This window comes from Equus przewalskii, chromosome X, assembly GCF_037783145.1.
Source record: "Equus przewalskii isolate Varuska chromosome X, EquPr2, whole genome shotgun sequence".
Classification (NCBI taxonomy): Eukaryota; Metazoa; Chordata; class Mammalia; order Perissodactyla; family Equidae; genus Equus; species Equus przewalskii.
This window is the reverse complement of record NC_091863.1, coordinates 118,849,549-118,877,233: the sequence shown is the minus strand read 5'-3', so window position 1 is coordinate 118,877,233 and position 27,685 is coordinate 118,849,549. Positions and strand designations below refer to the sequence as shown.

Sequence of the window (27,685 nt, the reverse complement as noted above, 5' to 3'; positions counted from 1 at the left end):
CTTTTTATACACCTACACTTGTCACCTTCGTGTGCATGTCAGGGCGTGGTGCTTTTGGGCTAGGCCAAAGGAAAAGAAAGATGAGTGTAACACAGACTCTGCTCTTAGGGACCTCACATTATGCCATGAGAGGCAGCACCCCCAACATACAAAGGTGACAAGTGTAGATGTATAAAGTGCTGAGGGGACCCAGGAGAAGGAGAGAGAGAGATTCATCTCATTTGGACAGTGTTAGGGATTCAGAGAAGAAGTTCTCTGTGTTGGCTCTCACAAGGTGTGAACAGGAGTTCTCCAGGCCGACAAGGGTAGATGCAGTTCCAGGCAGAGGGAGGCGCCACACAGAGGTGGTGGGGTGTGTGTGTGTGTGTGTGTGTCATATCTGAGGAAGGGAAAGAAATCCAAGGAAGATGGAGAAAAGGGCACATAACCAGGAAAGGTGGCAAGAGATGAGTAGGCAGGAGTGATGGCACACAGGAGAGGCCCTGACCGCCAAAATAAGGATTTTGGAATTTATCCTCTAGGCGCTGGGGAAGCACAATACCTCTGCTTAAATACTTTTGGTGACAAAGACCTCACCTCCCTTATATCCTTTGACAGATCCACCAATTAGGACAGGGAAGAGCAGAAGGATCTGATACTTATTGAGTGTTCCAAGGACTATTCTAGGGGTTTCACATACATCAGCTCATTCAATCCTCCCACTAATCCTGAAAATTAAGCAGTATTATCCCAATTTTGTAAATGAGATCCAGAAGGGTTAAGTTACCCAAGAATATTCAGCTGGTGAGAAGAGCGAAGCTCCACTTCCTTAACCATGATGTGTCCCTAGAACATCCTTCCTTGTATTGCTCAGATATTTATCCTTGTGTAAAAGCACTCCAGGGATTGGGTCCCACCATTTGGGGCCTTCTGGCCTAAATGCGGTCTCTGAGTCTCTCTTCCAATGGTAAGTCCCTCAGGCAGCCATGGCTTGCTCCCTCTTCTAGTTCAATTTTCGTCTGGTTAGCCTATGTCTTTGGCCATTCCTACTTTGAATCCACTCACTATCCTGCTTACTCTTTGCTAAACGCATTTCAGCTCAGCAGCATCCTTCTTAAAATGTTTTATGAAAGTAATAGAAATTATAAAACTTGAGAAAATTTACAAAAGAAAAAAAATCACCCATAATCCTGTCACTCTAACAAAACAAGAACTATTAGTTCAGAATATTTTCCTTTACTTTTTATTCATATTTTTACATAGCTATAAAAATTAAGTACATAAAATGTTATATTCTGGTTATATCACTTGAGATTATATCGTAAGGTTTTTTTTTTCCATGTCGCTACACCACCCTCGAAGCCGCCATTTTAAAGGCCAATTATTTTTCTGAGTATATAAATCAGAGTTTGCTCAACTACTCCCCTATCGTTGGATATATAGCAGCTTTTTTTGCTCTTACAAATAATGTTGTAATGAATAACTTTGTTCATGAACTTTTTCTGGGGGTTTGGATCTCCCCCATGGCATGGATTCCCTAAAATGGAATGACAGATTACTAATATCCTTGCAAAAACAGGGTGGCCAAGCTAAAAATATGGAGAAGCAAACTGTGTTCATGAACTGAAAATCGCAACCAGGTAAAAACATCAATTCTCCCCAAATTGGTCTATACATTGATAGATGTAATGCGATATGAACCAGCATTTAAGCAGGATTATTTGTAAATACAGACAACACGTTTCTAAAATTCATACAGAAACGAAAGGGAACTAGCATCACTAAACTATTCTAAGGAAAAGGAACAAAGCTGGAGGATTCACATTGTCCTATTTTAAGACTTACTATAAAGCTACAGTATTCAAGACATTACGGTATTGGTGAAAGGCCGGAGACATGGACCAATGGAATCCACTACAGAGTCTAGAAATAGGCCCACATAAATAAAGTCAATCTACTTTCTACAAAAATGCAAAATCAATTCAAAGGAGAAAGACAGTCCTTTCAACAAATGGCACTAGAACACAGTGAACTTCACCTACAATGAAGCTTCAACCTATACCTCACACCATATACCAAAACTAATTCAAAACGAATCAAAGACCTAAATGTAAAACATAAAACTATAAAGCTCAAAACAAAACATGGGAGAAAATATTTACAACCTTGGGTTAGACAACAAGTTCTTAGACTTGACACCAAAATCACAATCCATGAAAGGAAAAAAGGAAAAATTTGATTTCATCAAGTGAAGAACTTTTGCTCTTAGAAGGATACCATCAAGGAAATGGAAAGACAGGACAAGCCCAGTCTGGGAGAAAATATTTGCTAATTACGTATCTGACGAAAGATTTATACCCAGAATATATAAATAACTCTCAAAATTCAACAATAAGGCAACAAACAACCTGATTTTAAAAACGGGCAAAAGATTTGACCAGACATTTCATCAAAGAAGATATGCAAAAATGAAAATAAGCATATGAAAAGATGTTCAACATCATTAGCTATTTGGGAAATAATATTTAAAACCACAATGATATACTACTACACATCTATCAGAAAGGCTTAAATAAAAAATAGGGGCCAGCCCGGTGGCGCAGTGGTTAAGTTGGCATGTTCCGCTTCGGCGGCCCGGGGTTCACCAGTTCGGATCCCGGGTGCGGACATGGCACCGCTTGGCAAAAGCCATGCTGTGGTAGGCGTCCTACGTATAAAGTAGAGGAAGATGGGCAGGGATGTTAGCTCAGGGCCAGTCTTCCTCAGCAAAAAGAGGAGGATTGGTAGCAGATGTTAGCTCAGGGCTGATCTTCCTCAAAAAAGAAAAAACAAGATTAAGTGCTAGCAAGGATGTGAGCAACCGGTTCTTTCATATACTGCTAGTGTGAATACAAAATGGTACAGCCACTCTGGAAAACGATTCAGCACTTTTTTTATAAGGTTAAACGTACACTTGACCTGGCAATCCCACTCTTAGGTATATACCCCAGATAAGTGAAAACTTACTGTTCACACAAAAATCTGTACATTATTATTAGCAGCAACATCATTCATAATCACCAAAAAACTAGAAACAACCCAAATGTTCTTCAGTGAGCGAATGGATAGATAAATTGTAGTACATCCATGTAATGGAATGTTACTCAGGAATAGAACGGAATAAATTATTGCTGCATGCAACAGCCTGAATGAATTTCAAAGGCATATGCTGAGTGAAAGAATCACTACTGAAAGATTACACACTGCATGATTCTGTTTATGTGACATTCTGGAAAAGGCAACACTGGAGGGACAGAGAACAGATCAGTTGTTGCTAGGGGCTGGGGGTGGGGAGAACAGTCTGATCGCAGAAGGGTAATATGAGGGAATTCTTTGGGATATTGGGATTGTTTTGTATTCTGTTACAAGTGGTAATTACAGGAATCTATGCATGTGTTAAAATTCATAGGACTGTAACTAAAAGAAGTAAATAAATAAATCTTCCTGAATGTAATTTGTTAAAATGTGTGGCTAGAAATCAATGCCACAAGCCGGGGCTGGTCTAAGTAAAACAGAGCAGAGGGATTATAGCCCCTTCTCAGTTCCAGGTGTTCTAGATCAGGAGTCAGCAACCTGCCTCTCATAGGCCAAATCTGGCCCACTGCCTGGTTTTCTAAATAAAGGTTTATTGGAACACAGTCACAGGCATTCTTCAACATATTGTCTATGGATGTTTTCATGCTCAAACAACAGGGTTGAGTAGTTGAGACAGAGACTATACTGCCCAAGAAGACAAATATACTTACAATCTAGTGCTTTACAGGAAAATTTTGCCAATCCCTGTTCTAGATTTTTGTCTTCTACTATTATATTTTTGAGCAGCAATATCTATTATTGCTAAACTTGTTCTTGTCTCCTCTAAACATTGGTGGACTCAAGTGCATAACCATGCAGTTACGTTCCTATGAAACTTCATTGTATTAGATTTGATCCATCTGGTGAGCTGTTTTCCTGATTCTGACACATGGTATTATTAGCAATGACGTCTAGCTTCATTGCTATCCACTGGGTCAGGGGCTGAGCCCTGCAATAATCACTTAGAACCTACTCCTTCAGCCCCACATCTTTACGGGGAAAGGCAGAATGCATAATGGTTAACGGCGTGGACTCTGAAGCCATACTGCCTGGGTTGAGATCTTGGCTGTGCTACTGGTTAGCCGTTGAACTTGGAAAGTCACTTAAACTCAAAGCACTTCCATTTCATTATCTGTACTGGGGGAATGATAAGAGTACTTGCTTCCTGACATGGGTAGGGTGATTAATAAGTCACTCTATGTGAAATCCTTAGAGCAGTGCCAGGTGCAAAAAATTGCTATGTAACTGTTTCATATTATTACTAGTGCATACGTTCAATTCAGGCCAACCTGAGTTCCAATCCTGTTTCAACTGCTTAGTAGTTGCTTGATTACGTGACTTGGGCAATTTACTCAACCTTGAGGCCTCCAGGCTGCCCTCGACTCATTAGTCAGTGGTCTCTGGGTAATGAACTAAGCACTGCTGGAGAAAATTACCCAATCTACAGACTGGAGCCTGTATACATTTTATGTCTTCAATATCACCTGGCTTCTTGACATTGCCTCATAATCTTATTGTATTCCTTAGATAGCCCTCTCTCTCCCTTTCAATGACTATTTCAAACCTTCTCCAATCTCCTCAAACCTCTGAAATTTCCCCTGACTGCCTCCTACCGTACCCTGCCGGCTTATTAGTAAACTTGGGCTGGAAATTTAAAAAATTTAAATTCTCCCATATTTACTTCTAATATTTTTGTGTTGGTTTTTAATCTGTAATACATCTGGAAATAACATTGTTGTATGGTGTGAGTAAAGACCCAAGATTAACCTAGGGGAGACAGAAATGTTTTTGACATCATCTTCTTATCCAAGAATGGTATGCCTTTCCATTCGTTTAAATATTCTTTGGCACCTCTCGTAGTGACTTAGGTGTGTTCACATAGTTCTGGCACATTTCTTGTTAAATGAATTCATAAGATATAAATGGAACCTCTTTGCTCATTATATCTCATAGTTGGTTACTTTACATATAAAGATTAATTCTATATATTTATTTTGCACGCTGAAACTTTGCTGAATTGTATTGTTCATAATAATGTTGTGGTTAATTTTCTTGGGGTTTTCAGGAAGACAATCTATATGTAATTTACAAATAATAATCTTACACAATCTCTCCCATTTTAATACTTCTTATTTCCTTAGCTTGTTTAATTGCCTTGGCTAACCTCCAGAATAATATTAAATAATAATGGCAATAAAGAGCATCTAGTCTTTTTTCTTAACTATAATGGGAATGCTTCTAGAGTTTCTCTGTGAAATGAGACAGTAGTTTTTGGGTGGAGATGGATATATTTTATCGCATTAAGGATGTTTCCACCTATTTCTATTTTATCAAGAATGAGTGTTGAATTTTGTCAAGTGTCTTTTAGTATCTATGAAGATGATTATGCAGTTTTTTCTCTTATTCTAGTCATAAAAGGCATTATATTAATAGATTTGTTAATATTTAACCAGCTTTACATTCCTGGAGTAAAACTCACTCGGTCATGGCGCATATCCTTTAAAGTTCTGTCTGATTCTGTTTGTTTGTATTTCATTGAGGAAATCTGCATCAATATTCATAGGTTATATTATTCCATAATTTTCTTTTTTGTATGATCTTTTTGTCAGATTTTGGATCGATATTATGTACTAGTTTGGGTTTTCTAAAAAATACTTTGCAACCTTTTCTTCTTTTGTCTATGTTCTGGCACAGCTGAGCTGTATTATTCTTTAATGGTTTGGTTGAAGAGCCCCATGAAACCCCATGGGACTGGGACTGATAATCTCATTAATGGGGGAGACCAGTCTCCATTTCGTTGATGGTGATAAGTCTGTTTAGATTTTCCCTCTTCTGGAATCAGTTTCAGTCAATTATATTTCACTGGAAAAGTTGTTCATCTTATTTACATGCCTACGTTTATCTGTCAGGGGTGAATAAATTGCCACACACGATTATTTTCATTTTCTCTGTATCTGAGAGGTTATTTCTCTGTATTATTCCTTATTTTATGTATTTTTGCCTTTTCTCTTTTATTCTTGATGAGGTTAACAAATTATTTATTGCTGTTCCTCTTTTATTTAGGAAAAAACATCTTAAATGTGCTAATTCTAATGATTTTCTGTTCATAATTTCTTAGTTTGCAGCTCTTGATTTATCTTCTTTTTAAATAGCATCTTTAAGCTCTTGTGTCACTGTTTGGCTCTTGGTTTTTAGGTAAAATTGCTTCATTTTTTTAACAATTCATGCCACTATGTTGGTCATAGCTTTAATTTATTCCCTAACAACATTTTTTTCTGTTACATTTTTACAGGCTTCTTTTTTGTATTTTTGCATAGCTCTCATAGTGATTCCTTTTTTGATTATTACTAATTTTTTAGTAACAAGAGTTCTTCCTGGACTGTTATTTGCAGGACGTCTTTGTGGCAATGGAGGCTGTGGCTCAATCCCAGACTAGCACGGATTCTCTTCTGAACACGATAGTGTGTGCCCAAACGCTCTGGCCTTTACTTCTGTCTATCAAGAGACATCAGCCCTGCAGGCTGCTCACAAAGCAGCATCTTATTCCTGCCTCAGCTACAAAGTGCTTTCCACAAATGAGGATTAGCTACGTAACTTCTCATTCAATTCTGCCTTTCTCACTTCTCAGATATGTATGTGCCAGACTTGGTCCACGGAAGCTCCCATCACAAGCCTTCACACCCATTCCCATTATTCCAATATTGTTTTTGCTTTTCACGGTGTGCTCCTTATCCTGAAACTCAGTGCTTCGTAACCTATGCCCCAGATCCATGACCACGGAAATCATCTCTTGGATTTTTCCCTGTTTGACCTTCACACAAAAAAATTGTGATTTTGGCTTATGGATGTCTTCTGGTTACATCAATTATGGAGTTTACATTTCTCTTTCTCATTCTCCATAAGGCTTTTGGTGAATAACAAGAGAAGGTGATTAGCAAGCCTTGCTTTGTTCTTTCATTTCAAAACAGGAAGATGCCTACCAAATTGATTCTGAGAAGCCACTTTCTGGATCTATTTTCCAGGGACACTTTAAACAGATGCAAATGGAATGGTTATACTTGCTTACATTACCCTTTTCTTCCCCACCCCAAGTCTGCTAGCAAAGTCAGGACAAAAAGGCTGGTTCTCAAACACCAGTTGGAAGCTATTACTTCTTTCAGATAAGCCTTGACTGCTTTTTGGAAAACCAATACATTGTTTCATTACCCTCTCTGTACACCCAAGATACAGAAAGCAGGTGTAAATTCTACATGTGGCTTAAATTCTCACCTGCTTTCATTCAATTCAACAGAAAATAATAAACCACCATGTTCACAAAAAGAAACAGGTTGACAGAAAACAGACTTATTTTTATAGCACACCTAAGATATATAGGGACTCATATATTTACTCAGCTATTTTAAAGGGGCTACTCTTGCTCACTCCCTGGACAGTTAAATGCTGAGTTGCTAAGTTACTGGTATTTGACATCATCTCTTCCCTGACATATCCCGTGTTTGACAGGTTCCCGTGATTCACTGGGCCAGTCACCTCGTTACTCACGTTACTCATTTTCCCAATGACGTCTGTATAATCATTTAAAATTCACATCATATACTAGCTGCAAACCCCCAGATTCCACATGAAAATATTTAAACTGCTTGACAGGCTCTAAGTGCATTTGGAAGCACACTGGATGGCTTACCTACATTGTGCATGTAATAGTTGTTATAATTAAATTTAGCATCTTTCTTCCGAGTTGGGTTGTGTTTGAGAAAAGAGGAAATGATTACTGGGAAGCAAATAAGGGGTAATATCTCTTATGGGCTAATTTGGTTCCATGAATAGCTCACCTCACATATGTATCCTACGTATTAAGTGCATTAGTGCTTTGAATTAGCTTCAGAAAAGGTAATACTCCATATAATTTACCCAGTCAAGGGCATTTTCACCTGGTGACAAATTTACATATTTCCCAATGTCATTAGGTAAGAGCTAGTCATCAGAATAGCAGAGGGTGCAATCATTAGTTAGTTCATTTATTTGACTCCATCTATGTTAACATTAATTATAGTCTAAATTATATTTAGCAATTGTTGTCTTTCTTGGACGGAACACTATATTGCTATTTCAAGAAACTATAATTTTAAAAGTCCACAGCAGAATAGGATAGATGCTTTTTGAAACATTCCAGAAGGATTAGTATTTAAGACAACTATATAGAAAATCGTTTGCATGTTTCCAATTTCAACATTATTTAGACATTAATTTGACAGGATATAAAATCAATTGCCTAATTATTGGTTAAATTTATCAAAGAAATTCTACTGAAAGGTGCTTGATTATGCTGCATAGTTATGATAATATAATCAAATTTCTTTTCATACATAATTGTCTGACCAATTATGTTCCCTGATCCATTTTTTTCTCACTCTTAAGATGGGCTTTTTCATTTGTTTCCTCTTTAATAGTAAAAAATAGCAAGTACTGTACATGGTTGTCCTGTAATTATTTGGTAAGTTTTTCCATGCTAAAACTGTAAACTTAAACACAGACCTAATAAGTAGAATTGCCATAATTTCGAATGCTGTAAACACAGATCATGCCGTAATCCGAAAGAGGGGCCCGTGCCGGTGTTTACCAAGCTGATCCATACGGCAGGGGGAGATCTGTAAGACGGGTACAGTTTATCAAATCAAGTTCCCTAAATCCTAGCTAGCAAATTCAGCATCCCTCCTAACCAGTGAATTACCCTTACAGATGTTGGCCTATGAAATTATCAACTACTAGGTACTTTGCTAGGAAACACAATCTGTTCAGCGTCAAATCGAAGAGAAGCGCTCGATCTGCATTTTTGACTCTAGAAAGGATTTAATTGATAGTTTGTTGATATTTTTAAGTAAATTCTTGCTAGGAACAAATAAATCATGAGACTGCAGAACAAATAATCATTGAACATCCATCTTTAGCTAGTAGCATTTAGTGCATGCTGCTCTCCTTGGCTTAACTCTTCCAGAAATGATTACTCTAGGACTCATAAAATCCCGTGGAGCTCAGCAAAGAAGCTGCTGCGCCTGCCCACATTATTACATATGAGCAGCTTAGGAATCCCTCATATGACAGATGAATTGTAGCTGCAAAGCGCCATCACTGGGGCCAGAGTTGTTATTATTTTTCATTTCTGTTTGTACTTGAGGGGAGCTTGACTCTAAAGGAAAAATGGCATGCTGACGGAGGCGGCTACACAGGCTGGGCTGCACTGTGCAGGCTGCTGCCCGCGAGTTTCTGATTGGGAAAATTTCTAATAAGTAATAACATACTTGACAAGTAGCAAACATATCTGAATTTATGCAGCTTGTTTTGTGGGAGAAGGGCAGTTGGTGGGAAGGTGTTATACGCTGGCGAATTCTGGTCTGTTTGAAAAACGACTTGAAATTATTTTGGCATATTTGAATTTGTACAAATGAAGAAAAAAACAGAAGCTGAAATGAATTGTTTGTTGATGCCATTACAATGTTAATCATAAAGTAGAGTTGAGCTTGTGAAATAAGGATGGATTCAGGTAAGCCAACAGGAACAGGAGTAATGGATAGCATGACGGTTGTCAGAGACCTGGGGGCAAATTTTCTAACCTCTCTGGTTTCACTCTTTCCTGTTCGGTAAGATGTAACTAATCATACAATCTTTCAGGGTTGTTGTGACGTGTAAATGAGATAATGTGCTAAGTACTCTTCCTGGAACACAGTAAGTGGCCCATTACTACTATTAATTCTTTTACTAGTAGCAGTAATGTGTGTTTTTTTTTCATTATGTGAAATGAGATTTGAAAGTATTAAGAATGGCAGGAAGAAGGGGCTGGCTCGGTGACATAGTAGTTAATTTCGCACACTCTGCTTCAGCAGCCTGGGGTTCGCAGGTTTGGATCCTGAGTGTGGACCTACACACCACTCATCAGGCCACGCTGTGGCAGCATCCCACATACAAAAGAGAGGAGGATTGGCACAGGTGTTAGCTCAGGGCCAATCTTCCTCACCAAAAGGAAAAAAAAGAATGGCAGGAAGAAAGAATTAATTCCTAAGACCTGCTCAAATTATGTTGGTTTGCTGATATTCTCAGTTAAAGTTGCTAGCAGTGAGTCAGCCGGCATGTGAGGCATTGTTTTTTAAATCCAGAGACTCTCACTACAGGTTGGCAATAGGGTGGTTGACAGGTGTTGTGCAAAACAAAGAACAGGTTCTATTTTTGCTTTTGCCATACACGAGCCTCACCCTTGGTTGCAGGTCATTTATAATGTCTCCAGGCCTCAATTTCCTGAAATAATAAGGGACTACCATGTTTCCTATAAAATAAGATAATGATGTTCAAGTTCTTTGAAAGGCAGTCACATGCTACAGGGAAGTAAGGTCGCCAGCTCAGGTCGAGTCAGCCCTAGAAGACCAGACAAGGTGGGCTCCAGGCTACTCTGAGATCCAGGACTGCAAAGAAAGAGAAGTGGAAGCACTGCTCTGAAGGGAGCCAAGCCCCTTATCAGAGAATGGTGAGAGGAACTTTCAAAGAAAGCCAACTGGTTTGAATTTGAACAGCGTTTGGAAAAAGGGGGACAAAATAAAAAAGCATTAGGCAAAAGTATTTCCTTTGCCTAGGGACTGAGGGGTTGGGGGTGGCGAAAGGCCAGTTGTGCTGTACTTGGTTAATAAAAGAAGTCTGTCCCAATGAGAGATGAAGTGGTTTTGCACGCATTTGCCTGTAGAGGGACAAAAAGGTGAGCTCAGGGAGGTGGGAGAGTTGGGAGAGCAAAGAGCCTGACATCTCCATGTCACACACACAAACACTGTGCACACTTCAAAGCTTCCTTCACTGCAAGGGGTGGTGGGCTGGAAGGGTGAATGATTACCCTCTGTTTTCTAGATGAAGAGATTGAAAAGCCACACAGCTAGGAAGTGGCGGAATGTCATAAGCCATCGGAGGCCAGCTCTTCCTGCTCCTGGGCTAGAGCTCCTTCCTCCACGTAGCTCCACCCAGCAGCTCCACTCAGTGAAGGAGAGAAGATGACCTCGCTCTTGACTCTGCTTAGCTTGAAAAGCACTGAGGGGGTCAGAGAGAGGCAGAGAGAAAGAGAACAGCTACTTCGCCCCTAAGAAGGAGGCAGGTGGGGAGGAAGGCAACAAATAGAGCTACTGTGGAACCATCCACGGGGCTCTGAGACCCACAAAGCAACAGGAACACGAACATGTGATAACAAAGATGTCCAGCAAGCACCCTGTTGTGCCGTGTAAGGTGGTCTATAAAAATTTAAGAAGTAGTCATAAAATTTGGACATAAATTTCAGAAAGCTTATTTTTATTCTAAGCATGGGGAATGAAACATGTCACTCTTCAATAAAGGAAAGCCCATTCATTAATGGTGCTGTGGAAAAAGACAAAACAGAATTCTATAGGATCTATAGCCCTTCAAAAGCAAAACAAAACAAAAAGACATTTCCCCAGGTTCTCTTTCAAGAACGACAGAAGGACTGTTGTTACTTTCTCAAAGGGTGCTATCTTTTATGAGCTTGTTAAGGCAACTTGCTTCTTCCCATCTTTAAGCGACATTCTGTTGTTTTTCTAAGTGGCTTCTCTAGGAGACTGGAGTCGCCAGCTTCTGACAGGTGTTCACCGGCTCCCCTCGCTTAGTCACTGTGTGAACCACCTAGGCACCAGCGCCAGGCTGCTCTCAAGTAGACAATTCCAAGTTTGACAAATTAGGGGGTGATTTTGAAATGGGTCTGGCACTTCTTTGGGACTTAAGAAAAGACCACTGACTTCATTTGGAAAAGCAAGACTACTGTGGAGACGAGAGTAAGAAGTTTCTGTCAGTGTCAGCTTTCTTTATGGAAGGCAGCCAAAGCGCTAGCAAGGATTTTGTGTATTTGGTGTGTGTGACCTATCTCTACCCAATGGAAAGAGCAAGCAACTGGGTTTCCAGGGTCATCACACTTGTGGATTTCACAACAGCCGCCCACCCTCCACCCAAACCATTGGATTCCAGGGAGAGACGACTGAGGGGTTCCTGGGCACTCTTCTTACAAAAGTAGCCAGTATATCCCTAATTCATATAGTCTAGCCTCTAATCAGAGTGGTAGGACTCATCTCTTTAATAGTCGATAACAATGTTCTTGGGCTGAAAAAGGTGCACAAATATCCACAACAGGTGAAAACAAGTGGCCAGTCGACTCAATGGTAAACAGCTCTCTGATCTTTATTATTCCTTTAGCAGCATTTTCATAGGGTTTGCTTCAAACACTGGGCTGCTGAGAAGGCACTTACTAGGGAGAGTCTCAAGGGCAGTTGGGGTGACTTTGGTAAGTGAGGAAAGGGGGTACAGAATTTTCACTGGCACACAGATTGTTTTCTTTCCCCAACAGAAAGCCTGCATGGTTTTCTCATGGCCACACTGATCATCATTTATCATAATAATGAGCATTTATATACAGCTTGGCAGCTTATAAGGGAATTAGGACAGGTATTGTTGTTCTCTTTTACAGACAAGGAAGGGAGATTCAGAGATATGAAGTCATCTGTCCAAATCACAGAAGTGACAAAGGTAGAGCCGGGACTGGAACTCACTCCCTTTACTCCTGTTCTTCATATACAGTCACACACCATGTAACGATGTTTCAGTCAACGATGGACTGCATATACGGTGATGATCCCATAAGATTAGTACCATGTAGCCCAGGTGTGTAGGATATACCATCTAGGTTTGTATAAGTACACTCTATGATGTTCACACAATGACAAAATCACCAAGCGACACATTTCTCAGAATGTACCTCCGTCGTTAAACAACACATGACTGTACCATATTGCCTTAGGATGCCGACAGCCAGATATAGGAGATGCATTTGTCTGGCTGGGCTTTGGTTTTTCCTTTTGGTTTCATCCTTTACTTTGGGAGAGATTATTGCCACCTTTTGCAACTTTGTGCTGCCTCCATGCCCTTCTCATACACAAATTCACTTCCATTAGTAACATTTCCCACAACTTACCATCATTCTCCTCTCTCCTCCTCTCCTCCCATCCACCCTCCCACATGTCACCCCCTTGTTACAGGCCACAATCTCCATACCCATGTGCTATCAACAGTGTAGCAGGAGGCAGCAGAGAAGTTGACTTGAGATTCCCTAGAGCAGAAAGGCAAAGATTTAGGGCAGGATGCTTGAACAGGCAAAGTTCCCTAAAGAAGGTAGCGAGCCTCTGTCCAGACCTCAAAAGAAAGACTCAGAAGGAAGAAGAATGGGACAGAAGCTTGGTGAGATTAGGAGATTGAAGGAATTTAACACTTGCCATTTTAAGCCAAGTACAGAAAAGGACTCTTTGTCTAGAATCTTACATGGAACTAAAACTAAAAAGGAAGAAACAGCGATCACATTTTATCTATTTGAGCAAATAAATGAGATAATTTACTATATTTTCTGGGGCCTCAGGAGGTGATGGAAAGAGCACGGCCTTTGAAGCTGGACAGACTTGGATTCAAATCCCAGCCCTCATGCTTAACTTGCTTTGTGCACTTGGGCAAGCCACTTGGGCTTCTCTGAGCCTCTGGTTCCCTATCTATATAAGGGGAATAGGAAAACCCTCGTCTAGGATTGTTGTGAGGTCGAGATGAAGTGAGGTATATAAAGGCCCTTAGCCTGGTAGTGAGTGCCTAAGTCTCCATCAGCACCTTCTGTTCTAATTTCCCTCTGAGGCCCTTGCAAGGGCGTCAGCACCCTGAGCCTTGGGACCACAGAGAAGTTAGCTTGGTGGCCTTGTAAATTGGCTGCCATGACATGATGTGAGAATGGGGAGATGACAGGTAAGAAACGAGACAGAAAGTATAAGCGGAAGGTTCTTGAAGTGAAATGTGAGGATTCCCCATCACGATACTCCCAGAAACAGAACAGAAATTACTTTAAACAGTTTAAGCAGATAGATTGCTTCATTATTAAAAGGCATAGAAATAAAGGTTTAAACTCACCCGCAAGATTTCTTCAACACAGCTTGGATCGCTGGGAAGGCTTACCTAAAACAAAATAAACACAAAAATTTAAGCACAATTTAGTTATTCTCAGAGAAGCTTATTGTATAATACTTTCCTCTGTAGGAAAAATTGTAAAGAAAGTAAATGTAGCTATCAATGTAGTCTTTCCCCTATTAAATACAAAACAGTAAGTATCTGAAAATGGCAATTTTCTTTCACTTTAATGGAGCAGTAAAACCACAGTGCAAGGTGCAGCGAGCGAGTCGTTTTGTCACTGATTTTGCTGCGGGATGCTGAGCCATTCTCCTCCTTCACCTGGGTTTCACTTTGCTCATCTGTCCAAAGAGCAAGCTTGACTTCTTGACCTTTAAGGCCCCCTCGACCCTCTGATATAGTTCAGCATATTATTCATAATCACAGATTTTTAAAAGATGCAGCCTATATGGAACACTTCAATGATTAAGTTCTCTTTTACCTTAGGAGCCCAACGGGATGCCTACAATTCCTATCCAAAACACTAGGCTAAAACTCCTGTGTAAATTGCAGTCTTGCCTTGGCACTTAGAAAGAATATCCCAAATACACAAAGTGAATCCCATGAGCCATCTTTCCCATGAGTGTGTGGCACCTTCCCAATCAATCAAAATTCAAAGCAACTAGCAGAAATGTACTGAGGAGGTACTCCATGTCTGGCACGTGGCCCTTTCCTCCAGGGGCTCCATAATCAGTGAAGGCACGAAGCCAAACACCTAAGAGAGACACCAGCTCGAAAGCAGTGCCTTACTAGGGACTTGGGAGTGGGACAACCAGCTGGAGAAAGGTCTGCAAGGCATGATGTCACCTGTGCAGGTTATGGGTATCTCCCAAACATTCCTAACTCTCTCCTTCACACCTTCACCCTCTCTAGATTGCAATTCGATCACTTCCACTTCCCTCTGGTTCTGGCTGTATGTTCCAGGCCTCTTACGGGGCAATTAAGTCATAGCCTCCTAGTTACTCTTATAGATTGAAGTATGAGTATAACTATACTTGGGAAAATGGGAAATAGAATATGGAGTGTTTCCCTCAGCCTTAAGAAAACACGCTAGAATCATCAGCAAATCTTAAATTAGCATTCAAGTCATTACTGTATATACATTCATTTCGAGCAATATTTATTGAATAGCTTCTCCATGTAAAAGTCCCTGCTCCAAGAGGCATAAAATTCCTAATGGGGGAAGCAGTCTGAGAAGGAGTCACCAATAATGGGGGGGCCATCCATCCTGGATTATCCCATATGGTTCCAGTTTACATCTGTCAACCTGGTGTAATTATTGACAGTGTCCCCTTTCACCCTCAGAAATGTCCCAGTTTGGATGTTAAATTATATAGTCACCTTTCCAAGAACAATATTCTAATACTGGGTAGAAAGAACAGTAGAAGGAAAGGCTGAAAAAGTTGGCTGGACATATGTTGTAAAGAGCCTTAAATGCAGGTTTCTGATAGGGAACCAAAGGTGGTTTGGCCTAGCACAGTTTGTTCATTCATTCATTCATTCAACAAATATTTTTTGAGGGCCGGGGACTGTGCCACCAGGCTGGTGCTAGGCACAGATACAACAGGAAGCAAAAGGAGACACAGCTTCCTCCCTCCCAGAGTTTGAAGACTCAAGGGGAAGATGGATATTAAGAATCACATAGTTAATGTACGACTGTAACTGTGATAAGTGCTACAAAGGAGACCATCCCACCGATACTAGTTCTGCAAAATGAAAGGTTCCGTGTCCAGGTAAGTGTGGGAAATGCTGCAATCCATCCCCCTCTTGGAGATTCATAATGAAAATTAAAGACTCTGAGACAACTATCTAACTGGCTTAATGAAGCACGTTCCCAACTTTTGGACCCCTGAATTCTTAGGTTTTAAATTTGTGTGTGTGTGTGTGTGTGTTTTCCCAATTAACAATTACTGCCATTCCACAGAATGAGATGTTTGCAGAACATCCACTGGAAGACATTGGTCTAACATATTTCAGGATTACAGAACTCAACTGATTATTATTACTTTTTTCTGCTTTATCTCCCCAAATCCCCCCTGGTGCATAGTTGTATATGTTAGTTGCAGGTCCTTCTAGCTGTGGTATGTGGGACACCACCTCAATGTGGCCTGACGAGCGGTGCCATGTCCGCGCCCAGGATCCGAACCAGCGAAACCCCGGGCCACCGAAGTGGAGCGTGGGAACTTAACCACTTGGCCACAGGCCGGTCCCTCAACTGATTATTCTTAACAGCAATTAAAATCTCATTCCAACGCTCACTGTTCCAGCAACTGTATTTTCCAAGACAATTCTAACAAATACCTTCCCAAAACACAAAGGTCAACATGATTATAGCAAAGACTTAAATCTTCAATATCATTATTCCATTGTATCAGTGTGGGCTGCCTGGGCTAAAAATGTACGGCCCACTCTCATGAAAAGGTCTCTGTTCTCTTTTTTTCTGCACAAACACATGTACGTTAATTTGTAAATTAAAGAGGAAAAAAAATATCAGCAATATGCAGACACAGCAAGAACACTTGCCTGTGAGTCTAAAGAGCTGGGTGGGAGTCTTGGCCCTACCACTTGGAAACAGGACTTAGTAACTTTACCCATCTGAGTTCCAGTTTTCCCAACTGTAAAATAAAATAAAATAACAATAACAATAATAATACCTGCTCTTTTCAAATCTCACTGGGTTTCTGTGAGGAGCAAATGAAACACGTAATGTGAATGTGCTTTGTAACCCGAACGCCCCACACAATCACTCAGGTTATTACCCCTTGTCCTCTTGTTGCTTTAGCATCAAGTCCAGCCTTCTAGTCTGTTCACGGTAAGATCTGACTCACTCTTGTCAACTGCAAATATCATCTCTACACCTGGTATTATAAATATCCATTTCCTTATGGGGGAAATACTATCCAAAGAGAAAGAGTTGTAGACTCTGGGGCTTTGCAGCAAATCTAATTATGACTTACTGGGGTCCGAAACACTCAGGATTGGGAAGAACTCTAAAGACAAGAGCAGTCAAATAAATATGCATCCACACTGTGTGTTCAGATTTTTTTTTCCTTTTTTAAAAATACTGGAATCCAGCATTCACATGGAGTCACTAGTCTTGCAAACTCAGCTAGCCTCGCCCCACAGCTGTTTTCACCACAAGACAATTACATTCGAGCCACAAGTGCTTTTGAATTAACCAGCAGGCATTTCCTCCCGTGCCTAGAACAGTGCTAGGCATGCGGAGTCGGTGATACAAATAACTGTGAGACTTGGCCTCGTTCTCTCCGAGTTAAATGTCTAGATGGGGCAGGAAAACAATTAGAGACCCACTGGGACATACATTGTAAGGTAGTCGTGACAAGGGTAATAGGATCGTATTCATTCGCCCGTCGCCTATTCATCAGTTCTCCCATTTATTTCTTTAGACAACAAATCCTGATTGAGCTCACACTGTGCTCAGTATGGTGCCAAGGGGGAGAATTTAAAGACACCGAAGACAACATAATTTCTGCCTTCAAGACTCCACGCAAATTGGGGAGGCAAACATTTACCCGGGAAACAGACAATACCGAACAGGAGGTCTGATTCAGGCGTCAGGGAGAGGGTACCTACCGGGTTCACAGACAGAGCCATGTCCGACAGAAGCTCCCAGCCGCTGAGGTCCCCACTGTAGTCCTCACTCCATATGGGAGTGAGAGGCCAAGGATCTGACATGGCCGAGAAGTGGCGGGGCCACCTGAGGCCACTTCAGTCTCTGAGCCCCCCTCAGAGCCGCGCCGGGGTCGCTCTGCACACTGGAAGAAAGCTGAACTAAGGCTGAGGCTTGGCCCCGAACTTTGCCCAGTTGCTCTCTCTCTGTTTCACACACAGACCTCTTGTGGTACTTCTGGAGGAGTCACTGGGACAGGTGTGAAAGGAGACTGAGGAAGAGAACTAGTAGTGACACTGGGATTAGAACTGCTGCCCGAGAAATTGCCAAGCTGCTGCTTAATTCCGGAGCCACCTTCTCCTCTCTTTCAATCCACTCCTGAGTATTCAGATAGTCCACAAAGCGCAAGTTAGCCACTCAGAGCTGCAGCGTCCTTTTGCATTCCCCCTCTCCGCCCCCTCCTCCTGGAGCAGAAAGCAAGCTGCATGCTGCACAGGAGAGGCTGCGCTCTCACTCCTGGCCCTGGGCGACCCTCTTGTGCTGGGCACGGATGTGCTCCTCTGAGGGCCGAGGAAGGCAGGCGCACGTCGGGCAGGTGGTGAGTTGACTGAGAGTCCTCACAAGTGCCTACTCTGTCTGCATGTGACAGTGCGGGCTGCCACCCCATGTAGCCACAGAGAGACCACGCACAGATCATCTGCCCGGTGATAAATACGTATCTTAGGAGATAATCAGGCTACCTTTAAATCATCAAATATTCAATTAACTGCAGCAACAATAAATGAATTGCATAGGATGTTTTAATCATTCTGGAATTAATCAGTTTGGAGCATACTTCTTGGCGATTAGGGTAATACAAGATATCAAAAATACCCTGATTGTGGCATTGAGAGACATAAGCAGCAGCTAGCACTAATAGAAAACATGGAGATTAATGTAAAACATTAAAAGAATAATGATCATCACATGGTTAACCCGAGGGAGCTCAATGCATGCCTCTGAGTACATTATTATTAAGGGATTGCAAGGAAAGAGAGATCCTTTTTTTTTCTCTAAAATCATCCTGAGGTTATCCCCCGATTCTTGGCAACCAAGGCCACTGTTCCAGGCATATTCCACCTTGATAAAGACTTTGCAAAGTAAAATTCAAAAATTGCAAGTTTAATTGACAGCGAATGCTTGAATTCCCCTAACAAGTGCAAGTGACACTGAGTGACACCCCACTAACACCAAATACCATGCTATTGGCCCAGTTAAACAATATCCATGACTGACACCGATGGCAGCTTCCAAACTCATTTTGCTTGTATTTTCATTAACAAATTGCCACATTTATCCCCATGATGGATTTATGGGACACAGAGCTCCACTGACATGGCATTACTAATAAAATGAAAACTCAGGTTATGATATTGCACTACCAAATGAGTTTTCCATCTTTAAAAAATGTTTAATCCCCATCATTGGTCATTTGTAAAAACAAGGGGCAGCAGCCTCTGAAGTTCTTATTTGCACGGACTTTGGGATCCCTTTGTCTCCCCTCCCCATTCAGGGAGTCCCTGTTTTCCAATTTGGAAAACTGCAAACTCAGTTCACATCAGGATCCTTCTGTCCCTTGCTTCCTGCCTCACCTGAACCTGTCCCCATTCTAGTTTGTATTCATGAGCCTATGATTAAATGGGAACAGTTAATATTACATAAGCTGTAGACAGAAGTCCTCAGGTAATATAACTTCAATCAAAACAAAAAAGATTTCACTACAGTTACACAGTACAGCCAACCAGCTCATCTGCCAATTTCACTTTAATATAGCAAAAGTCTGAAGTGTCCAAAGAGTTGGTGTTTACTTTCAAATACTGCTTCTGGCCAATTTTTAAGGGAGTCACATGGTCAAAATACGCCATGTAAAACAAGCAAGTATTCACCATTCCCTGTAAGAAAGGAAAAAACAAAAAGCAGAGCATGAAGACTGAAGCAATTGAACGCTTGCCATTTTAAGCCAAGTACAGGAAAGGACTCTTTGTCTAGAATCTTACATGGAACTAAAACTAAAAAGGAAGAAACAGCGATCACATTTTATCTATTTGAGCAAATAAATGAGATAATTTACTATATTTTCTGGGGCCTCAGGAGGTGATGGAAAGAGCACGGCCTTTGAAGCTGGACAGACTTGGATTCAAATCCCAGCCCTCATGCTTAACTTGCTTTGTGCACTTGGGCAAGCCACTTGGGCTTCTCTGAGCCTCTGGTTCCCTATCTATATAAGGGGAATAGGAAAACCCTCGTCTAGGATTGTTGTGAGGTCGAGATGAAGTGAGGTATATAAAGGCCCTTAGCCTGGTAGTGAGTGCCTAAGTCTCCATCAGCACCTTCTGTTCTAATTTCCCTCTGAGGCCCTTGGAAAGGCGTCAGCACCCTGAGCCTTGGGACCACAGAGAAGTTAGCTTGGTGGCCTTGTAAATTGGCCCTCGTAATATCTTGTGAATGTCGCTAATTACTAAATCTTACTCAGGGGCCCAGCGTACAAGGAGTCTCAGGCTGCTGCTCCATCTGGTGACTCTCACTGAAAGTTGCAAAGGAGGCTGGAGATGGGACTTGAGGGGGTAAGACAACAGCGAGAGAAAGGGGAGCCAGGCAGGAGGGGTGGGGGAAGGGTGGGCGATGTGCTTCATTATGAGGCCATCTCTTCGCTGATTACATTAGAAATGGGCAATGGCGGAATGCATATGCAGAAAGGCCCATCATTAGCTGAGAGTACCTAATGGCAGATGGAATTTCAAGTGAACAGTACTTAATTCAGTGGGCTCTGAATAGCCATTAGCTCACTGTTCATTTGTCTGGTCTAATAACCTGTTTCTATAGAAGAGTGAGTTATAAATGGGGAGGGGGTTATACTCTTAAAGAAAAATAAGGTACGCATCTCTAAAGATTAGCCTAAGAAACAAAGAGCCTATCTGGAAGTGTCTGGCTGCCTGATCCACATTCCCCCAGGAAGCCTTGCCTCTGGTCACCTGGGCTGGGCAGTGAGGTCATTCTGGCTGCTGCAGCTGCTGCCACTGCCCATACCCATACCGAAGCTGTGTAGTCTGCTAGCCAGGTTCCCAGGGCAGGACCCAATTTGTATACGTTCTCCAGGCTTCTCACCTATATTCCTTAATTTTTCTCCTCACGCTCAATCTGTACTCTCCCACTCCTCTCTGCCAGCCTCACCTTGCTTGCCCCTTCCTGCCTGTGTTCTCAGGTTTCTGTCTGCTTTTGGTTCCAGCCCTACAACCCAGACACCTTCTAGCCATGCATTTGACTCCTCAAGGCCCGCAGAATACCCGCTTCTGTCCTGTCCAAGTCCTAGTATCGCAACCAAGGACCATTTAAGATTAAAGCCTTGATTCCACTAGATCCCTATTTACTGCACTTCCATTGACATTAATGGCTACCTTGTCTGCAGGCCCATAATCACTTCTAGTAAAAGAGGACACTTTAAAAATATAGATGTACAAATTGGAGTGAACTAAGGCAATTTCTGAGCTCTATCAATAGTCACTGTTAACAAAGCTAACATGCACGATCTAAATATATAAAAAAGACATATCAGGAAGCAAGTTCACTTTTGAATTCTGTCAATTGAAGAGTGAATATCACAGTCTTTAGAGTTTTTGTATGCTCTTGACTACTCCATGTTCGTAGCAAACTCTCATAGCATAGAGCAACTAAACAATTTCAAAGCAGTGACCCCACTTCCAGGTAACTATGATCTTATAAAGCAGTGAAGAGAAAAATATACTGACAGTCAGGAAACACTTCCACGTCCAAGCTCTACCACCAAGTAGCTGTGTGATTTGGGACAATTCACTTCTTTCCCCTCTAGCCTATATAACAAAGGCATGGGAATATATTACAAGTTCCCTGTGTTTTATATTTCATATAACAGTACAAAAATAACAGGAGATCTACATAAGATTACCAACTTTCTTATTTTGTCAAGACAAAACATTACAAAAACAATATGCAAAAGTTAGGAAGGATATAATGTCCAACTGAAGGACAGTTTCTGCACAACATACAACAGCAAACACACTCACATCCCATTGTTCTTACTGTTCTCATTTTGCCACCAAATAACAGCACCTTCACCTTGGACTGATTGCCAGACAAGATGATCTCTCAGGTATCTTTTGGACTCTGTGATCTTATTCACTTGCTGCTTTATTCTATTATATGATATATATTGTATTCTATGGAGCAGTCCACTTCTCAACACTCAATTCTCTATCTACTATGCACAGATTATCTTCTCCGTGGATCACTGATGCTAATTACCAAATCCCAGCTACATTTCCTCTTCCCCTGCTGATGGTTTTTAAATGCATGGGAAAGCAAACTAATTTTTGTACTAACCAATACAAACATAATCAAGAAGGCAACCCTTATGTAACAAGTCACATAGCATATGTAGCTTCATCCATAAAACTGGTGTCACACTTTAGTCATCCTAAGATGAAACTGAATCGAAAGACCATTTACAGTCCCTTTTGCTTGGAGTCCACATTCCAGACAGCATAGCACACTATCACATGTCATGTATTCCAAAGCCTAGCATGAATTCTTAGGAGTGGCTAGGGAGGCAGGAGGAAAAGCAGGTAAACAGTATGTCCTAGAAGCCTAGAGAAGAAAGTGCATCAAGAAGAAAGTGGCCATTAAGCAAGAAGAGGATACAGAATTGGCCATTGGGTTTGGCAGGATCTAGTCATTGGCAACCTTGGTCAGAGCTGTTTCAGTGGCACACTGTGGATGCAAACCTGACAGGAGTGTGTTGAGGAGAAAGTAGGAGGGGTAGATGGAGAGAGTAAATAAACAATTCCTACTGTGAAAGGGAGCAGAGAAACAAGATGATAGGAAGTAACGAAGTGGGGGCCAAGGTTTTTTTCTTTGTTTTTTAAGGATGATATCAAGGCATATTTATAAAGCAATGGGCATAACTCAGTGGAGAGGGAAAAATTGTTGCAAAAGAGAAAGTGGATGATTGCAAAAGCAAAGTCCTTGAGAAGGAGAGAGTGAATCAGGACACAACTGGAGAGGATGACCTGAAATAGGAGCATGGACACTTCTTCCACTGTAACAGGAAAGAAGGCAGAGTGCCTAGGTACATAAGCAGGTGGGTTGGAGACATTAAAGACAAGAAGATGAGGTGACACTTGTCTGATTGTATCTATTTTTCTCTATGAAGTATGTGGCAAGGTCATCAGCTAAGAATGGGGAGTGGTTATTGGAAATGTCAGGAGAAAGGAAAGGTGGGAAATAGTTGTCTTGGAGAAAAGGAACACGGATTTGCTAGGGAAGTATAATAGAACTATCTGCAATGTATAGCTATAGTGCAAAACACAGAAGGAGATGCTGTGTATACCCAGAGTATGGAGATAAAGGAAGGAGGAGGCAAGGCAGAAAGGAGTCAGAGGCCAAGTAGCTCTGGCAATTTAGACGGAGGTGACACTCTGCTCCCCACTATTAGCTATTGCCCTTTCCAACACTGATTAGCTAATTAACCACAGTTCACAGTTCTCCAACTGCTCTAATCTATAACAGGCTTCATTGTGAATGGAATAAGTAGTGAGCCCATGAGTAGGAGTAATGATTTTCTAGGGTCCCACAGTGGTAAATTCCATAAGATTACCCAGAAGACCAGATGATATTAAACCCAGAGCCAAATATGGGGCCAGGACTTGAGGATCTCCTCTCGGGGCTAAATGAATTCAACTCTATCTCTTGGGAAGTAGAGAACTTGATTAACCCATATCCTTCTGAGAGAGATCATTCCTATATAACCTTGGAAGGAGTTTCCAAATTGTGTAGAAAAGAGCTATTTTTAATTATTTAAATATTTTGTACTTAAGCACACATCTTACACATTTACTATGTGATCATTAGCATGAAACATTTTAAAATGTGATTATCTTTTATAATGCATCTTGGATTGAAAAGTTCTTCAAAGCTTTTACAGTTTCTAACTACACAAGGACGTCCTCATTGGTGGGGGGAATGGGATGGGGATGGGACAACAATGGGGGACGTGGAGGGGGTAAGGGACACAAAGTAGGACTTCAGCTTCTTCTGATATCTTCTGAAGATATTACCACAGCATATTATGGGGCCTTAAGTGCTGTAACCCCATTTATAAAAGAACCTTTTAAGTATGTATCTCTGGCTCTTATTTTTTGAAAATCTTTTAGAAAAGGTCTATTCCTTGACATTCACAATCCCTCATTGCAAAGAAACTACTTCAATCGTCTTCTAAATGCATAGCTAATGATTTAAATGTTCCGCTTTAAAACAAGAAACTCAGATTTACCTGATTTTTTTCAAGCTAAATTTCCCTTAAAGTAACGTCAGTGGAATAGACTTTATAAATTGTACCCATACACGCCCTCAATAAAAACATGACAACAGAATACACTTGATAGAAAGTGGCTCCGCTTTCAGACTAACCTCTAATGAACGTGGCACCTTCTTCACTCTCTAAACTCTGCACTTCAGATTGTCCTCATTGCCGGGGGATGACACTGCGATTCCACAGAACCAGAGTGACAACTGCTCTCCTTTGACAGTGATGATCCTAAAGAACGAGCCCTGTGCATGGGAACTGAACCCTTGCCAGCTCCCCTATTATTTATAACTCTAATTAAAACACTTTTATCTATTAATGCCAAGTGACACTGCTAAATATATTCAGGGAAGTTCACATTTTTTTCTATACTTCTGAAATCTCTTAGATCTGCACCGACTTACAGGCGGTTTAACTGCTCACTAAAATGAAACGATAGCTAAGAATAACTCGCTTCCATTAGATTTATAAATCTCATTAATTAATTCTACATCTCCAATGGTGTAGAGACCAAACTCAAATGCAAGATCTAATTAAAGAGAAGTAAAAAAATGTTAAGAAACAACACTGAGATTGAAACACAGAAGTAACTGTTTGGCCTCAAATTAATGAGGCGCTATGCTAAGCAAGCATGTCCATTAATCCCTAATGAGGATTTTAAACACATTAAAACTTCCTAATACAAAATGTTTGCCTTCCTTTTATCCAATAACAAATAAGCCAATAATTTTCTGGCTCTAAATGACACTATTAACTGTCACGGCATGTTTATTTGACAAACCCTCCATTCAAATACTGTAAAACCAATTAATTTGCCTGCTGTGAAATGCTTTTCTTGATAGCTTTTATGTGACTTTTTTTCTTCTCAAAGAAATGTAAATAGGAGGTCAATGTAGGTGCCTGATTTTGCTTAAAAAAATATGCCACAGCAGCTATAGGCTGTCTACCCTGTTTGCAATTCAAATGAATTGAAAGACAAACTCCATTTTCAGGTCACAATCTCAAATTGGTCTCCTGATAAGTAAACTGTGCCAGAGTAATAGTTTGATTACCACGAAGAGGGTCTCATATTTGATAATGGAGAGTTGGCAAAATTACCACTTTGTTCGATGGTAAATACTGATTCACAGCCCTGGCCCTTACCCCTTAGCTTTCTTAGGCGGCCTGGCTTTGTTACCCATCTCCCGCTATACCCAGCCTTCCCGCAAATGCACCTGCATGTGTGTCCAGGAAATCGCTCTCTAAAATTGGAGTTTATTCCTGATGCTTTTATTTGAAAACACCACAATTTGTTACACTTTTTTGCTGGCAGAAAAATCAATAGAACAAATACAAGAAGTTCCTGTTTCTTAAACTTCCCCTGGGCCTTACTTAGTATCTCCAGTTAGCTTGAGAGATGGCCCCAAGGCCCCATCTGCCCAGCATTTATGGGACACTCTGAAACACTTGGCTCATGGAAGGGCATGGCACTTTTCCAGAAAATCACTCTGCAAACACCGACCCTTGACACAGTGTCATAAAGAAAGGATCTGTGGCGTTAAGTATGGGCCTGGTCTGTGGAGTGCCTCGAGCCCATTGCATTATACACTGAAGCCCAAAGAGGGAGTGATGCATGGCACACCAAGGTTTATGGAGCCTGACGGTTTATGCCAATTAACATGGACAGCACGTGCATGGCACCAATGATCCTAGCTTGTCTCACATCCACATGAAAATCAGGGATTGATCATTTCTTAGCTGTGAAAGTATGCAGGATAGACAGACACCTGGCAAGTATTTATAATTCCAGGTACAATTACAATGTATTACCGATACAAATAAAATACACTCAGTGAAACAACCACAATTAGGCCTGACCAGAATCGATGTGTTGGAGTATTTCTAAACTTGTAGTTTGTAAAATGGATTCATGTTAAGAAAATTGTCCCAAATGGAAAATATACATTGCACCCCCACTATGCACAGTGCCCTGAACTAAGCATTATGGGAAATTAAATAGATGATAAAGAATAAATGTCCACAGGGAGCTTATACTCTAGATGAGTAGACAAGACCTACATCCCTAACATGACTAATGACAGTGCAAGTTAACACATATTTTCTCATCCCTGAATCAGGCACATGGGCAGAAGGAGGATTTTTGTTTGAGTGGTTGTGAGAACCAGTTTGGGTAACATGACTTAGATGGCCAAATATGGGAATTTCCAGAATATCTAATACGGGGAGAATGAAAGCAATCATTTCAAATCAAGACTGTCCTAGAAATCCCAGACCGTGTGGTACTCCTACTTTTAAAAGATGGATAAATGGCTTTGACAATAACTGTGATAGAAAGTCATAAAAGAGAAAACTGTATGGATCTGGGGTGGTCAGGCAGGGAAGTGAGACTTGCCATTAACTTTGAATAAGAGAAAAGATTCAGATAGGTGCTGACCACCGCACTGTATGACTTTGGGCACATCACAGTTTCTTCAGATATAAACTAGAGAGACTGGCCTAGGATCTAGTCTCTGAAGTGACTCCAATCAGTTAAAACAAGTTGATCAATCTGTGGTCCAAAGCAATTAATTTCAAAACTTCAACTTGTGTTCGCCAGCTGATCTCTAAATAATGGAAGTCTTTCATTAAAATGAAAAGCTATACATTTAGCAGGTCCAGAGCCTACATAATCTACAGAAGGAAAATGTCAAGCCATCCCAACCAATATTTTCAAAATGGAAACAGACAGACAACATGCTTTAGAACTCCAGCGGAAGCATTAAAATGTGGACAGTTCAATTTTTAATATCAGGGAGACCACAATAACAATTAGATGTCATTTTCAAAAATAACATGTTGGCTCCAAAGCCAGAGTGCCTCCATCATGTGAGAGCTGCTCATTGACTTAGAGGTTATTGCTAAATGGTAATGAAAAGATAATCTATACTTGGCCAAGGCAATAAACTTGAAGCCAAAACATGTATAAATGACTCTGTTTGAAAGATTATTTTGAAAAATCCCATAATAGTTCCAAATCTTCCTTTTTTAATCAAGATTTGGGAACATACTGAGACCACCAGACATCAAGTATGCTTGCGACCTTTTCAACTGTCAGACCAGACAGATTTTTATCCTATGCGAATCAACCCAAAGCCTCAAAGGTGCAGTGCCAGAGCATGAATCCATTTCACTAGACAGTCATTGAAATTATAATTCAAAGTTCAACTTACTTTCGCATTTTCTACTGCAATACTTTTGGCAGCCCAGGGCAGAAAGTCGAAACCTGGTTTCCAATGGAGACCACTTCTAGTGGTTTCTAAATGTTGGCAGCAAGAATTCCTTCTTGTCAAAGAGATCAGCAGTCGCTGGCTTTCATTAATTTACTTTCAATGACTGCTACTCACTCTTAGGAAGCCTTTCTTTACCTAAGGATGTTGACCTGCTGTTGGACCCCATCAGAAATAGACGCGAAGAGACACTGATATATTAGGAGATTGGGAAATTCCCTCCAGTGGCCTTCACAGACTCCACAACTTCCATTTATTCTTACTGATGCCATGAGAACAAAAACAAGATTTGTGGCCAAGACATAT

General features: G+C 40.9%; 1 protein-coding gene across 6 annotated transcripts in view; it reads right to left on the bottom strand.

Annotated features, from left to right (window-relative positions):
• The window catches only part of AFF2 (ALF transcription elongation factor 2), a 472,149-nt gene that overhangs the window by 171,774 nt on the left and 272,690 nt on the right, over positions 1-27,685 (bottom strand). For all 6 annotated transcript variants that reach the window (XR_011535908.1, XM_070604228.1, XM_070604227.1 and 3 more), the window contains one exon: positions 14,071-14,115. Coding sequence is in view for 5 of the 6 variants with exons in the window: in XM_070604228.1 (XP_070460329.1) it covers positions 14,071-14,115 (45 nt within the window). In the remaining variant the exon portion in view is untranslated. The remainder of the gene's footprint in view (positions 1-14,070; positions 14,116-27,685) is intronic.